The following is a 15,065-nucleotide window of genomic DNA, read 5'->3' as shown; positions in this document are numbered from 1 at the left end:
TTATACGCAATGTTAAGGAGACTGAGAATATTTCGCAAATGAGTTGGTGCATGCTCCGTACCAAGTCATCGCCTACTGCTTTGAATAGTTCAGCAGCGATGCCGTCAGCTCCAGCTGATTGTTTGACTTAAGTTTAGTTATAGCTATCTTCACTTCGTCAAGGTCGGGTAGGCGGAATTGTTGATCTGCGTCGCTGAGGTTGAGTGGTTCTATCTCCCTTACAGCGGAATTCGGTTCGTCATCGCCGTTATATAATTTGGAGAAGTGTTCTTTCCATATTCTCAGCATCGACTGCGGTTCTACTACGATGTTCCCCTTATCGTCTTTAAAGACTTCGGTTCGTGGCTGATACACTTAGGAGGTTTTGTAAAATTTACGAACCTCATTCCTGTTGTGACTTCGCTCTATCTCCTCGATCGCGCGCTTTTCGTGCTCTCTTTTTTTCCGTCTAAGAAGCCGGTGTTCCTCTCTCCTCTTCTGCTCGTAGAGCTCGCGAGCAGCTCTAGTCCTTTTGTGAAGCAGTCTGTATCTCCCGATTATGCCACCAAAGATGTCTTCTCTTCCTAGCTTGGCATTAAAATCTCCTAAGACAATTTTAATGTCATAGCCAGGGCACTGCTCATATGTCTTGTCCAAGAGCTCGAAGAATATGTCTTTGGTGTCTTCATCTTTCTCCTCTGTTGGGGCATGCGCGCATATTAGGCTTATGTTGGCGAATTTAGCCTTGATGAGGATTGTCGTGATGAGCTCGCTAACACTGTTGAAGCTCAAGACTTTTTGCTTGAGCCTAGTTCCAACAACAAATCCACACCCAAGTAGACTGTCTTTGTTCTCGGTAGCAGTCGCCTTAGAAGATATCGCAGTCATTTAGTTTGCGTTTGCCCGGTTCATCCCATCGCACTTCTTGGATGGCTGTAATATCTGCCTTTCAGCAGTTTAGGGCTTCCGCTAAGTGTTCGGCTGCACGTGGTCTGTTAAGGGACGTAATGAAAAAAATAAACTGAACTTAAAAAATCCATGTCTGCGCTAAGAACTTGTAGGAAAGAAGGAATGTGATTGGATTGTAATAAGTACCTTCTACCAATTTATAACATTCCTTTATTATCATCATAAACATAACTGAGCACACCAATGAACTATTCTATAGCTATCAATTTAAACATACATGTTCGTTTCTCTTTCTTATCGTCAGATAATTTACTTTCCATCCTGGTCCTTCTAATATGAAATTAAAATAAAGCTATCCAAAGGAAAAAGCTTTGAACGAACTAGTTGAATACAAAAAAACAATTGTTTTCGTTAAGTATGCTTTCAAGTATTTTTCATTTCCGGGATGAGTTATCCTAGGATGAGTTGTGTCTTGGGATGAATCACAGGTTATTTGACCAATTAAATGGCATTTTTATCTTTGAAGACAAACTTATTTTACGGGTATATTTTTGAATCTTATGTAGGTACTTTTTTAAACAAACTCTTTGCATACAGGAGCAAGTTTGTGCGACCCAGTCGGGCATTTTATTTATAACTTCTTTGGTAATAAAACCACCCACTCTATTTCCTTGAGAGCGCTTTTTGCATTTTTATCTGAACAAATTTTATTTGAAGTCGATATCTCTTCTGGTTCTTGAGCTATGGACGACGAAAAAACATCGCGAACGTACGGACGTACAGACGTTCACACATACGGACAGACATTTTCCTAAAAGTTTTTTATTTCGAACCCATTACAATAACTTCCTATGGGAAGTTAATATGTAAATAAAAGAACGCACTTTAAGTGCGTGGCATTCTGCAAACAAAGTCTAAGAAATTCAATTTTTCTCCGATCGAGTATCGATTTTTTATCCGCAGCCAGATTTAAGTTTAAGTTTTATCCACAGCTGCGTGTTGTATTTATAATACATGGAAGCTCCAACTGCGGATTCGGATAGCTCTGCCAAAAAAACACGCCTAAATATCTCTGCAGTATTAATTGTTCCCGTTATATTATGACTTTTAGTTTTGACGCGTTTATTTTAAACATATGTCAATAACGGTTGAAAGATCCTATTTTAAACATATGTCAATAACGGTTACAAGATCCGACAAGACAAGATATAATTATCGTCGGTAAAAGTTATTAAACAAATTATCTCGAGCCCTTTAAATTTTTCAGAATTTTAGTCATAAATTAAGAAGGAAAGGAGATAGACTGCAACCTTGAGGCGTTTCTGTTTTCATTCGATTCGCTTTAGCGCATGGTTCGTCCCATGGCTTAAGTTAAACTAGGAATTTCTCTAATTTGATAATTTGGCGTTTTTGATAATCTCTTTTTATATAAACTGTACATCTAGAAAGTAATTCTAAACATGGCAATCTGACTTTCGTGAAAACAGCTTACATTTCAGTTTAGATAAACATAAATAAAAAGAAGGCGGAAAGCCGCCAATGCTGAACTCAAAACATCATAATGCGATTTCAATCAGAAACTAGTTTTATTTTGTTTCGCTTATCTCTCTAAGCCACCTGAAATTCCTAACTAAAATATCAATAGTGATAAGCTTTTGAACTTTCAAAGTGTTGATACGTAGCTAAGTCTTAAGAAAACAAACATCGATGAAAAGTAGACTTATTATGCATTTTATACCCTACAGCAGACTCTGTCGGACCTAATCCAATATAGGAAAATTATTAGAATTTTAAACAATGAAAACTAGTATAATAGTTTTTTTAGCATTTATTGCAATTGTGAGTAGTAAAAGATGTTTTGTGAAGTATTTTTCATTGTTTATAATTTTTATTGTTCAATAGACTTCAGCTGAAGAATGGAAACTCAAAACAATGGAAGAATGGAGTCAAATTCACAAGACATGCGATGAACTTTATCCAGTTTCAGCAGAACTTATTGAGAAGGCTAAAGTTGAAAAATATCCACCCAAAGAAGTTTTCGAAGTTGTGCTGTGTATTTTAAGAGGTGTTGAAGTTTGGGATGATACAAAAGGATTTTCAACTGATAGAATTATGTTTGGCCTTGAGAATGTTGCAAAGAGAGAAAATTTAAGTAAACAATTTTTACGTGATGGCATTGAACATTGCAAGGATAGTAATAGTGAAGGAAGTTCAAAATTGGATTGGGCATATCGATGGTTTAAGTGTTTCAAGGATAATGAACCATTATTCAAGGCCATAAGGGAGGTAAAACTGTACAAGGAACGAGAAAGGAAAATCCAAGAAGAGTAGAGTAGGATACATAAAAGTTTTGAAAGTGATTGTTAATTCTGCAGATTTTCTGAAAACAATGTATTAAAAGAAAAGTTTTTAAATACTTCATGATAAAATTGATGTTTTTTTTTTATATCTAGACCTTTTGTTCGAGGAGCTTGATAAAATAAAGTTAAAATGAAATACGTGATGTTACATTGCAAGGAATATTTAAAGTTTTACCTTAGGACTGACAGTTTGTTTTATTTTAATTTGATTTTGAACTCCATCCACTATAGGGGTGTTGTTTTGAATGCATTACTGAAGATGTCTTCCTTGAGCATAGAAGCACTTAAGACCATTTTAATGTCTTAGAAGTCTCGTATGATGTCTAGGATATTGTAGAACGTAAATTTGCTCAAATGTTTAATTTAATATAAGATTCTTCCTTAAAGATTTTGAGGCTAATTACTTATAGCTTAGGAGCTGGCGATAAGAACTAAAGTCTTAAAGCTGAAACACTTGAATTTATTTTGGTCGATTAGATTAATTTCAGCAGTTTTGAGTAGTTTTTGCATTAATGATTAAACCATTGAACATCGTGCGAATATTTAATTATTTAACTTTGCTTTATGGTACAAAAGCTTATATATATTGCACATCTTAAAAGTTGGAAAGGTTTTTAATTTTTCGCTTGCCTTCAAATACATTTAATTACATGTTGGACTTAGGAATATCAGTTCCACCATGTTTTTGAACGTGCTTAAATTATATTTTGGCTATATAATGGAAGTCTTAAAGATTAATGGATTTTGTAAAAATGTGCAAATTCATGCAGCTATTAGCCCAGTTGAGTTGAGGTACTCCTTTCATAATTGTTGAGAAGAAGCAAATACGAAAGGTGTAACACTTTTTTGTTGTAACATATACGTCAAGTTTTTGTTCTGCATTTCATTTGATATTTTTCAATTTCAGACTAATTCAATTTGAACCATGGAAAGATACGTAATCAAATGCGAAGAAGATCGAAATTTACAGCCAATTAAACTGAAATCGTAAAGAAAACAATGACTTCTAACCTCGATATTCTCTCAACATGATAATCTCAATATTATAAATGAGAGGAGAGTTAGTTCTCCTAAATTACATTTCGCTTCGACCTGAACTGTCAATTTTATGTGACTTTCAGGTCTAATTAGAATCTTTAATAATAATCAAAGACAATTAGTATGAGCTTTAAGAAGAAAGGGAGGGGTTGGAGAGGTGGCGTCAGTGTACATTGGTTTTAATACTTGAACATTGAAATGATAGGGCAAAACATAGCATGGTAAGGCATTGTACATTCTCGTTGTACGGTTAAAGAACCAAACTCTGTACTCCACAATGCGACAGAAGCTAACCTTGTGGTTAAGCTGATTGCCATTCATAAAAGCTTGATTATTACGGTTAAACTGTTTAAAATGGGAAATGCAGCTGGTTCTTTCACTAGAACATACAATCTGGTAAAACAGGGTGAGGCAAGAAACTTTAAGATGATGTCCAAACATCTCTTCCTTGAACTCTATCTAAGAGACTTAAGTTTTCTCGGAGTACTAGTCCAGAGATAGGAAGCACACTCAAATTGTGTAAACTTTTTGTTTGGAACTTTAATATCTTTCAAACTTTTTTTTACTAATTTTTAAACTTTTAGTCAAGCTGAATCTCCCTTAATCGAAATTTTCTTAAAAATTTAGAAGAAATGTTGGAATGCCTCACATTATTCGTAGCGAAATGATTAATTTTGATGATAAACAAATGTGAAAATGTGAGCAAATAGTTAAAATTAATGGTCGGAATCAAAATCAGCTCTAACAATCAACTTTAAAACGTATTGTTCAAAGCATTACATATGAGAGGTACTTCTAAAAACTTCACATAGACTCAAATAAAGACACACATAGAGATTTTCATAAACGAAAGAGTTTTTCAATAATAACGGGTAGATGTTGAAATGGACTAAAACAAGTTGTGTGTCAGGTATTAACAAAATTATTTTTTTATTTGAAAGGCGCAAGTATGCCATTTAATGTGGAATATGAGATCTTTCAAATGATTGCCTCGGCTTCTTAAGGTGGCCGTGGTGGTAGCATTTTTAATGACTCTTTCGCATAGATCCAAATGAATTTGAACGATGGCATGTGTTATTTTCACCTTTAGGGCACCAGTTGATTGTGTTTTATTTGCATAGACCTGCAATTTCAAGAAACCCCACATGAAATAGTCCAGCGGGTTCAAATCACATTACCTTGATGGTGGCAAATTCACATCACCTCTGCAAGAGATATCCTTACTATCATATCGTTAATGCAAAATGTCAATAATTTAGTTTGCTGTGTGGCACGTAACTTATTTTTGCTGGAACCACATGTCGTCTAGGTCCATATGGTTCAATTCGGGCCATAAGAAATTAGTTATCATCGTTTTGTAGCGCTCGCTGTTGACGGTGACTGCCCCACTAACGTCGTTTTTTTTTTTAAAACAGTACGGGCCAGTTACGCCGACGAGTGCCTTCCCAAAAAAATCCACATCAAGAGGTAAGTTTTTGAGGATGCATTATCACCTGGTGAATCTCGTCCCACATACGGCAATTTCGCTTGTTAACACAGCCATTCATCCAAAAATGGGCCTCCTCACTATAATTTTCGGCCAAAATTGGGGTCCATTTCTAAACGTCCATGGTCATGACCTTTGAGCTCCTGGGTGTGTTGAATCTTTTAAGGGTGTAGGGCCAAGTCCTGACGCAAAATTCATAATAATGAAGTCTACAAAAGGCCGAGTTCTTGTGCACGGCCTAAAGCCTAGTACATACTTCCTCGTGAAGTGAACGTTCGCCAGTGGAGAAAGTGAACTTTTGACATTGCTCACTGGTACACACTTGTGAGTACACGTTGTGCACATTTGACTTCAGCTTCACCAACAGTTCCCGTACATTTTGCACGTGAATTGCCCGTGAACGAAAACTCTCCACTTTGTTCTCCACTCAGCTTCACGAGCAAGTTCACCGGTGAACCAAAAACTGAAATTTGTATGGGTTTACGAGATGGTTCACAAGTATGTACTAGGCTTAAAGTTTTGCTGTACACTTTCACGGACTGCGGCGATGTTCTCGACCGATTTTGCGTCCCTTGAACGTACGGGTGTTGGCTGATAAGTAACTGCACCGGTCTTCTCAAAATTGGCAACCAAAGGTATTAGAGTACGACCTACACATCTACCGTAAAAAAATCATTTTAATAATAAACTTTTATCATTTGAACGTGTTGTTTAATCGTGTAACTTGCCATGATGATTTGGCATAAAAAGCTTTCAGAATATTGACAACAATATTTCTTAAAGGGAAAAATTAGTTGGAAGCCATAATCTTAAATTTTCGAAAATCAATTTTTACCAACTTTTGTTAAATTTTCTTTTAAGTTTTTATTTTTTGTAGAAAAACTGTCAATTCGACTTTCCTGAAAATGTTACTAAATATTGACAACAATGTTTTTTAATAGATAAAAGTAGTTTAAAGCCAACATCTCAAAGTTTTGAAAAGATATTTGAGTCGAAAATCAATTTTTATAAACTTTTATTAATTTTTTTGTTTAGGTTTTTATTTTTTGTAAGAAAACTGTCAATTTGATTTTTCTCAAAATTTTACTAAATGTTGACAACTATATTTTTAAAAAGAGAAAAGTAGTTTAAAGCCAATATCTCAAGTTTTTGAAAAGATATTTGAGTCAAAATTCAACTTTTACCAACTTTGAGTAATGTTTTTATTTTTTATAAAAAAAACTGTCAATTCGATTTTTCTCAAAATCTTACCAGATGTTAAGATTTCTCGTTGCACAAAATTGTTTTGTAGATAAAGTCATTTTGTATTCGTGAAATTTTCGAAGTGAGAATGTTGTTTTCAGTTTTTTTGATTTTTAAAAAAACCGTAAATTGGATTTTTTCAAAAATATACTTGTTTGGTATCACTTTACAATATATTTAATACAATTTAATTCAAGTTTCTAGCGTTTTTGGTTCATTAGATTTTTGGGGATAACCAAAATGTTCCCTTTTTTTAAACTGCTTTGGTAAAAAATCACCCGAGCAAATTTTCATGAGAGCCCTTTCTGCATCTTTCTGCCTTATTATCTGTACTACAAAATTTATTTGAAGTCGCTATCTTTTTTGATTCTTGAGCTATCGACTACGAATAAAAGGTCGCGAACGTACGGACGTTCGGACGTACAAATAGACAGCTTTCTAAAATTCTTTTATTTCAACTCTAGGGACCTTGAAACGTCGAGAAATGTAAAAATTTTCAATTTGACAAATCCATCGGACCCATTACAAAAACTTTCTATGGGAAGTTAAGGAAGTAAACAAAAGATTTGGCAGTTGTCAAAAAGCAAAATGGCCGCCACGGGGAGTTCCAAACTCTACACGCGTCAATTCAAAACCCATTATATTGGTTGGTGCAATGAAATAAAGCCAAATGAAATAAGACCATTTTCCAACAACTAGTCTTATTACACTTGAACAAAGTGAAATAAAGCCTTACAATTAAAATAACGGGTTGGGGTCGAAATCCCGAAAATCAAAATCCTGAAAACCCCAAATCCTTAAAACCCAAAATCCCGAAAACCCAAAATCCCGAAAACACTAAATCGAAATCCCGAAATGCTTTTCAAAAGCATAATAGCATCAAATCAAATTGTTTTTTTATATAAGATCGGGAATTGCAAAGACAACCTACAATTTTTTTTTTTTGAAGGTCACCAATAAAAAAAGAAACCTTTAGAAAAAAAGTCCATTAGATTCTCTTCTTATGTTAAGAAGAATGTTTATGTTATGAGTCGGGATTGTGGGTTTTTGGGATTTTGGGTTTTAGGGATTTCAGGTTTTCGGGATTGTGGGTTTTCGCGATTTTGACTTTCGGGATTGTGTCAGTTTCCCAAAAATAACTTGGTCTTATTTTTTTTAAAACAATTTCGCCTTATTTCATTTTGTCAAAGTGCACTATGACCAACTTCTGAAAATTGGTCTCATTTTACTTTTCCAAGTGCAATGAGGCCTTATTTCAGTTGGCCCTATTTCACGCCATCAAAATAAGTTGAAAAACTCATTTTTATGGTGAGGTATGAGGTTTGCAACACCCCACTTGGACTCACTATAGGATTTCGGGTATATACGAGGTTGAGTCTATGCATAGTTTATTTGTATTTGGAAACCATATACTGTTGAAAGTGAAATTAAACCAATTTAGATTTATTTCACATTGTTTAAGCGTATTAACAACAACACCAACTGTTGAAAATTGTTTTAACTACACTTTACCTAAGTAAAATTATGGCAATTCTTGAAATTTGGCTTTATTGCACCTGGGTTTATTTCAAGCACAGCAAAACCATCATAAAACTAATTGTTTAAAACTATGTTGTGTCCACCTTTGACTTAAAAACATTGTTTTGGTTTGTCTTTGACATTTTTAAAGAGTCATATTTAAAAACCTGAGGCAATAGAAAATTATAAGGTAAAATTCGAATTCAAGGCAGTTTAATCCTAAGAACAACTTTAAGGAACAGACAAATTTTGCCGATGGGTGCAATTAATTATTGTCTCACCAGGACACTCAAAACTTATAGGTTGCTCAACTTGATGATTTTTATATGGTTGCAATTAGGAATTTTCAAGGAATTTTAGAAAGACCCAAGTAATAACGCCGATAAGGTAGGGCTAAGGAACTTAATATGAGTCTGATACTATGTATGAGCGGTTTAAAGCTTTATACGTTTTAGTCGTCGTCTCATCGAATGCAAATGCGAAATGTTTTTTGTTTATTGTTTTTATATTTTTGTTTCGTTAATAACATCTTCATTATCATAATAATCTATTAGCTCGTTCTAAAGTTTAATTTTCAGTAATTTAAAAAAATAGTACACACACAAATCACCTGATAAATTTTTAAAAACAATAAATAAATACTTACCTAACTTTGAGCTAAAAATTGTTTATAATCGATAACCTTTTAGCATTTAGCATCTCAGATTCAATGAATCTGGTTTCGTCTATAAAAGTATAAACTTTAAGAAAAACAAATAACATTATATTTTAAACTTTCTAAGATTGAAAACGTAATAAGTAACAATCAAAAATGAAATTTTTTATAATTTTAGTAACTTTAGTTGCACTTGTAAGTTTTTTAAAATTTAAGTTCTTTTTTTCTGTTTAAAGTTAATTGGTGTTTATTTAATTTGTTCATCCTTTTAGACAGCTGCTAAATATGAGCTAAAATCTCGAGAAGAGTGGTTCAATATCCAAGATTACTGCGATGAGCGTTTTAAAGTATCGCCTGAGTTTAGAGAAAAACACAAAGACGACAAATATGTACCAAAAGAAATCTTCCGAACAATATTGTGTTATTTGCGTGGCTTAGAATTATGGAATGATTCCGAAGGATTTTCGATCGATAAACTGATGGTGGGTCTTGAGAGTGTCAAGGATAATATCAAAAACTACAATGCAGTGATATTACGGCAAAGTCTTGCCCAATGTACCAGTGATAAAAACACCGAAGGAATTGCACCATTTGATTGGGCATATCGCTGTTTTAAGTGTTTTGCGGATAATAGGTATATAATGGAGGCCTTTAAAGTAGCGACTTTCTATAAAGAAGATAAAAAAGATGCAGATGAATAAATCAAATTTTCTTTCAAACAATTTTCTTAGTTTTGAGTTAGTTATTCATTTGTTCTCGTAATAATTGGGTTTTACTTTTACTTTAAAGTTGTGTTAGGAAAATATTAAAGAAATAAGAAATTTTTATGTCAATAATATTGTGATCAAGTCGTATAAATTGAAACATTATTGAAAACAATAATCCTGTATACATTTTTAACAAATTTTGAAAAACATTGTAATTTTCTTAAACCAACCATATTTTGAAAAAAAAACTGTGTACATTTTCGAGTAAACTCTACCAAAAAATGTGTAAAGGTTACATTGGCACAATTTTCGCTGACAAATGAAATAATGTAAATTACACTTATCAGAAAAATACAGCCAATTTTACCCCACAATGATTTTTTAAAGAAGTAAGTTGTCATGAATCTAAATCTTGCCTTATAGGTACATTTGTAGATAACATTCAGTTTTTTAAAAAAATCATTTTTACAACGTTTCAATATGTTTCAAAAATGAGTGCGATAGCCTTTTTATGATTTCAGGCTCGTTAAAAAAATAAAGAATTACTTTAAAACCATTTTGGCTTTTTCTGTTGGAATTGGTTTTAGCACAAATGGTTTAGCGTATCTTTAAGATGTATGTTAGACTGAAATGAATCTAAACGGTGATTTTTTAAGAGCTTGAGAACTTTTTTTAAAAAAAAACGCATAAAATTTGCAAAATCTCATCGATTCTTTATTTGAAACGTTAGATTGGTGCATGACATTTACTTTTTGAAGATAATTTATTTAAATGTTGACCGCGGCTGCGTCTTATGTGGTCCATTCGGAAAGTCCAATTTTGGGTAACTTTTTCGAGCATTTCGGCCGGAATAGCCCGAATTTCTTCGGAAATGTTGTCTTCCAAAGCTGGAATAGTTGCTGGCTTATTTGTGTAGACTTTAGACTTGACGTAGCCCCACAAAAAATAGTCTAAAGGCGTCAAATCGCATGATCTTGGTGGCCAACTTACCGGTCCATTCCTTGAGATGAATTGTTCTCCGAAGTTTTCTCTCAAAATGGCCATAGAATCGCGAGCTGTGTGGCATGTAGCGCCATCTTGTTGAAACCACATGTCAACCAAGTTCAGTTCTTCCATTTTTGGCAACAAAAAGTTTGTTAGCATTGAACGATCACCGTAACCTTGCGTCCAACAGCATCTTTGAAAAAATACTGTCCAATGATTCCACCAGCGTACAAACCACACCAAACAGTGCATTTTTCGGGATGCATGGGCAGTTCTTGAACGGCTTCTGGTTGCTCTTCACTCCAAATGCGGCAATTTTGCTTATTTACGTAGCCATTCAACCAGAAATAAGCCTCATCGCTGAACAAAATTTGTCGATAAAAAAGCGGATTTTCTGCCAACTTTTCTAGGGCCCATTCACTGAAAATTCGACGTTGTGGCAGATCGTTCGGCTTCAGTTCTTGCACGAGCTGTATTTTATACGGTTTTACAATAAGATCTTTGCGTAAAATCTTCCATGTGGTCGAATAACACAAACCTAATTGCTGCGAACGGCGACGAATCGACATTTCACGGTCTTCAGCAACACTCTTAGAAACAGACGCAATATTCTCTTCTGTACGCACTGTACGCATTCGTGTGGTTGGTTTAATGTCCAATAAAGTAAACTGAGTGCGAAACTTGGTCACAATCGCATTAATTGTTTGCTCACTTGGTCTATTATGTAGACCATAAATCGGACGTAAAGCGCGAAACACATTTCGAACCGAACACTGATTTTGGTAATAAAATTCAATGATTTGCAAGCGTTGCTCGTTAGTAAGTCTATTCATGATGAAATGTCAAAGCATACTGAGCATCTTTCTCTTTGACACCATGTCTGAAATCCCGCGTGATCTGTCAAATACTAATGCATGAAAATCCTAACCTCAAAAAAATCACCCTTTACTTCAATATTTGATGTTTTTTATTTCTTGAAGTGTTTGATAAAATAAAGTTAAAATGATGTTATAGTGCAAGGAATTTTTAAGGTTTTACGTAAGGACTGACGGTTTGTTTTATTTTAATTTTGAAGTCCATCCACTATGAGGGTGTAATTTTGAATGCATCACTGAAGTTGTCTTCCTTGAGCATAGAATGTTTAATTTAATATAGGATTCTTCCTTAAGGATTTTGATGTTTATTACTTTTAGCGACAAGAACTAAAGTCTTAAGGCTAAAACAGTTAAAGTTATTTTGGGCAATTAGATTTATTTCAGCAGTTTTGAGTAGTTTGTGCGTCAATAATTAAACCATTGTACATTGTGGAAGATTTAATCTTAAAAGTTGGAAAATTTTTAAATTTTTCGCTTGCCTTCAAATACATTTAATTACATGTTGGACTTAGGAATATCAGTTCTACTATGTTTTTGAACGTGCATACATTAAATTTTGGCTATATAATAAAAGTCTTCTTCAGTTATTAGCCCTGGTGAGTGGAAGAACTCCTTTCATAATTGTTGAGAAGAATCAAGTACGAAAGGTGTAACACTTTTTTGTTGTATAGGGTGATTAAATTTTAAGGGCCGATGTGAACCACACATAAACGTCAAGTTTTTGTTCTGCATTTCATTTGATATTTTTTAATTTCAGACTAATTTAATTTGAACTATATAAAGATACGCAATCAAATGCAATCAAAGAAGATCGAAATTTACAGCCAATCAAACTGAAATCGTAAAGAAAACACTGACTTCTAAGCCCAATATCCTCTCAACATGATAACCTCAATATTATAATTGAGAGGAGAACTAACTACTAGATTACATTTCACTTCGACCTTAACTGTCAATTTTATGTGACCTTCATAAGATGCCTAATTAAAACCTTTAATAATAATCAAAGACAATTAGTATGAGGAAGAAAGGAAGGGGTTGGAGAGGAGGCGTCAGTGGGCATTGGTTTTAATTCTTGAACATTGAAATGATAGGGCAAGACATAGCATGGTAAAGTATTGTACATTCTCGTTGTACGGTTAAAGAACCAAACCCTGTACTCCACAATACGACAGAACAACTTACCCCAAATCTCCCGATGCATACCTCACCGTAAAAATAAATTGGTCTAATTTCTAAAAATAATTTGGATTTATTTCACTTTGTCAAAGTGCAATTTGACCAACTGCTGAAAATTGGTCTTATTTCTCTTTATTTAAAGTGCAATAAGGCGACGAATGCCGGCAAGCGCACGCAGCGAAACAACAGGCATACAAAACGGCGCTGCACAAAAGGACCAGAGCTACTCGCGAGCTCTACGAGCAGAAGAGGAGAGAGGATCACCGGCTTCTTTAATGGGAAAAAAGAGAGAAGGAACGAGGTTCGTAAATTGTACCAAAAGATTAAAAAAACCTCCCAAAGGTAGCAGCCTGTAAAATATGGTCGGAAGAAAGCATACCCGATGAGTAGAACCTCAGCATAGTTTGCCCGATACATAAAAAAGGAGACCCTCTAAATTGCTCCAACTACAGAGGCATCAGTCTCCTTAACATTGCATATAAGATCCTCTCTGCCGTATTATGTGAACGTCTGAAGCCGTTCGTCAACAACCTGATAGGTGCTTATCAGTGTGGCTTCAGACCAGGAAAGTCCACTATCGACTAAATATTCACACTACGTCAGATATTGGAAAAACCCAGGAGCTTCAAATCGATAAACACCATCTCTTTATCGATTTTAAAGCCGCGTATGACAGCATCTATAGAGAAGAGTTCTACCGAGCAATGTCTAGTTTTGGCATCCCTGTCAAACTTATTCTTTTGTGCAGAATGACGATGGAGAATGCAAACTGCTCTATCAAGATCGGAAAACGTGCATTTGATGTTATAAAAAGGTTTTAGACAAGGCGATGCACTGTCATGTGACTTCTTCAATATCGTTCTGGAAAGAATTGTTCAAAGCCCAACCGTCAACACTAGAGGCACAAAACACAGATGATATTGACATAGTTGGAAGATCAAAGCGCGATTTCAGTGGAGCGTTTTTGAGCATCGCGATGGAAGCGAAGAAGATGGGTTCAGTGGTCAATGAGGGCAAGACCAAGTATATGCTGTCATGTCATCAAAAAATTACATTTAACAACGACGTCTTGGACAAAACGTCACCATTAACAGCTATAACTTTTAGGTAGCTAAGGACTTTGTCTACCTAGGCCACGCTATAAACACAGACAACGACACCAGCGCTGAAATCAAACGAAGAATAACTCTTGCAAATCGCTGCTTCTTTGGACTTAGAAGGCAATTGAGAAGTAAAGTCCTCTCTCGAGCATCTAAAATCACCATCTATAAGACAGTCATCATCCCGGTTCTCATTTATGGCGCTGAGGCCTGGGCCCTGTCAAAGAAAGATCAGAGCGTCTTAGGATGCTTCGAGAGAAAAATTCTTCGGGTGATTTTTGGTCCCGTATCCATAGATGGAGAATGGAGGAGAAGATATAACGACGAACTGTACAGCGACACTGACCTAGTTAGCAGAATTAAAGTCCAAGGGCTTAGATGGCTAGGTTATGTAGAGCGGATGGACATCAACTCTCCAGCCCGGAAGGTCTTCAAATCCAATCGGGAGGGACGGCGCAGTAGAGGAAGACCGCGACTCCGGTGGCGTACCCAGGTGGGAGAAGACCTCAACAAAATTGGCGTGCGAAACTGGAGACAGCTAGCTAGGGATCGAGCTGGCTGGAGACGCATGTTGGTTGAGGCCCAGGTCCGCCCCGAACTGTAGCGCCATCTTAAGTAAGTAAGTAAGTATTATCACCTAGTGAATGTCGCGTGGGTTGATGTCGTCCCATATACAGCAATTTCGCTTTTTAGCACAGCCATTTATCCAAAAATGGGCCTCGTCACTAAAGATGATTTTTCGACCAATTTTCAAAAATTATTGTTGAAAGTGAAATTAAACCAATTCAGCTTTATTTCATGTTGTTTAAGTAATTACTTAAAATTTTAAGGCCTTAAAATTTTAAGGCCAACTGTTGATAATTATTTTTACTGCACTTTACCTAAGTGAAATTAGGGCAATTCTTGAAATTTGGCACAGGCACATCAAAACCATCATAAAACTAATTGTTTAAAACTATGTTGTGTTTCACCTTAGACTTAAAAACTTCATTTTGGTTTGTTTTTGACGTTTTTAAAGAGGCTTTTTTAAAAA

General features: G+C 35.0%; 2 protein-coding genes across 2 annotated transcripts; both read left to right on the top strand.

Moving 5' to 3' along the window:
• Nucleotides 1-2,572: 2,572 nt before the first annotated feature.
• Nucleotides 2,573-3,321, top strand: LOC129942704 (uncharacterized). Its single transcript, XM_056051750.1, has 2 exons — nt 2,573-2,727; nt 2,791-3,321. Exons 1-2 carry the CDS (start codon nt 2,686-2,688, stop codon nt 3,217-3,219), a joined length of 471 nt encoding a protein of 156 aa, XP_055907725.1. The 5' UTR covers nt 2,573-2,685; the 3' UTR covers nt 3,220-3,321.
• Nucleotides 3,322-9,221: 5,900 nt separating this feature from the next.
• LOC129942705 (general odorant-binding protein 99a-like) lies at nt 9,222-9,909 on the top strand. The gene is made up of 2 exons (XM_056051751.1): nt 9,222-9,382; nt 9,460-9,909. The coding sequence occupies exons 1-2, from the start codon at nt 9,344-9,346 to the stop codon at nt 9,886-9,888; spliced, it is 468 nt and encodes a 155-aa protein (XP_055907726.1). The 5' UTR covers nt 9,222-9,343; the 3' UTR covers nt 9,889-9,909.
• The last annotated feature ends 5,156 nt before the right edge of the window (nt 9,910-15,065 follow it).

The sequence above is a fragment of the Eupeodes corollae genome, chromosome 1 (genome assembly GCF_945859685.1).
Source record: "Eupeodes corollae chromosome 1, idEupCoro1.1, whole genome shotgun sequence".
NCBI classification, from domain to species: Eukaryota; Metazoa; Arthropoda; class Insecta; order Diptera; family Syrphidae; genus Eupeodes; species Eupeodes corollae.
This window is presented reverse-complemented; position numbering and strand designations above follow the sequence as displayed.

Bases quoted from the DNA above. Each gene is read 5' to 3' on its own strand.
- LOC129942704 (XM_056051750.1), top strand. From the start codon at position 2,686: ATGAAAACTAGTATAATAGTTTTTTTAGCATTTATTGCAATT. The intron at 2,728-2,790 runs GTGAGTAGTAAA...ATTGTTCAATAG, and splicing joins TTTTAGCATTTATTGCAATT to ACTTCAGCTGAAGAATGGAA.
- LOC129942705 (XM_056051751.1), top strand. From the start codon at position 9,344: ATGAAATTTTTTATAATTTTAGTAACTTTAGTTGCACTT. The intron at 9,383-9,459 runs GTAAGTTTTTTA...TCATCCTTTTAG, and splicing joins TAGTAACTTTAGTTGCACTT to ACAGCTGCTAAATATGAGCT.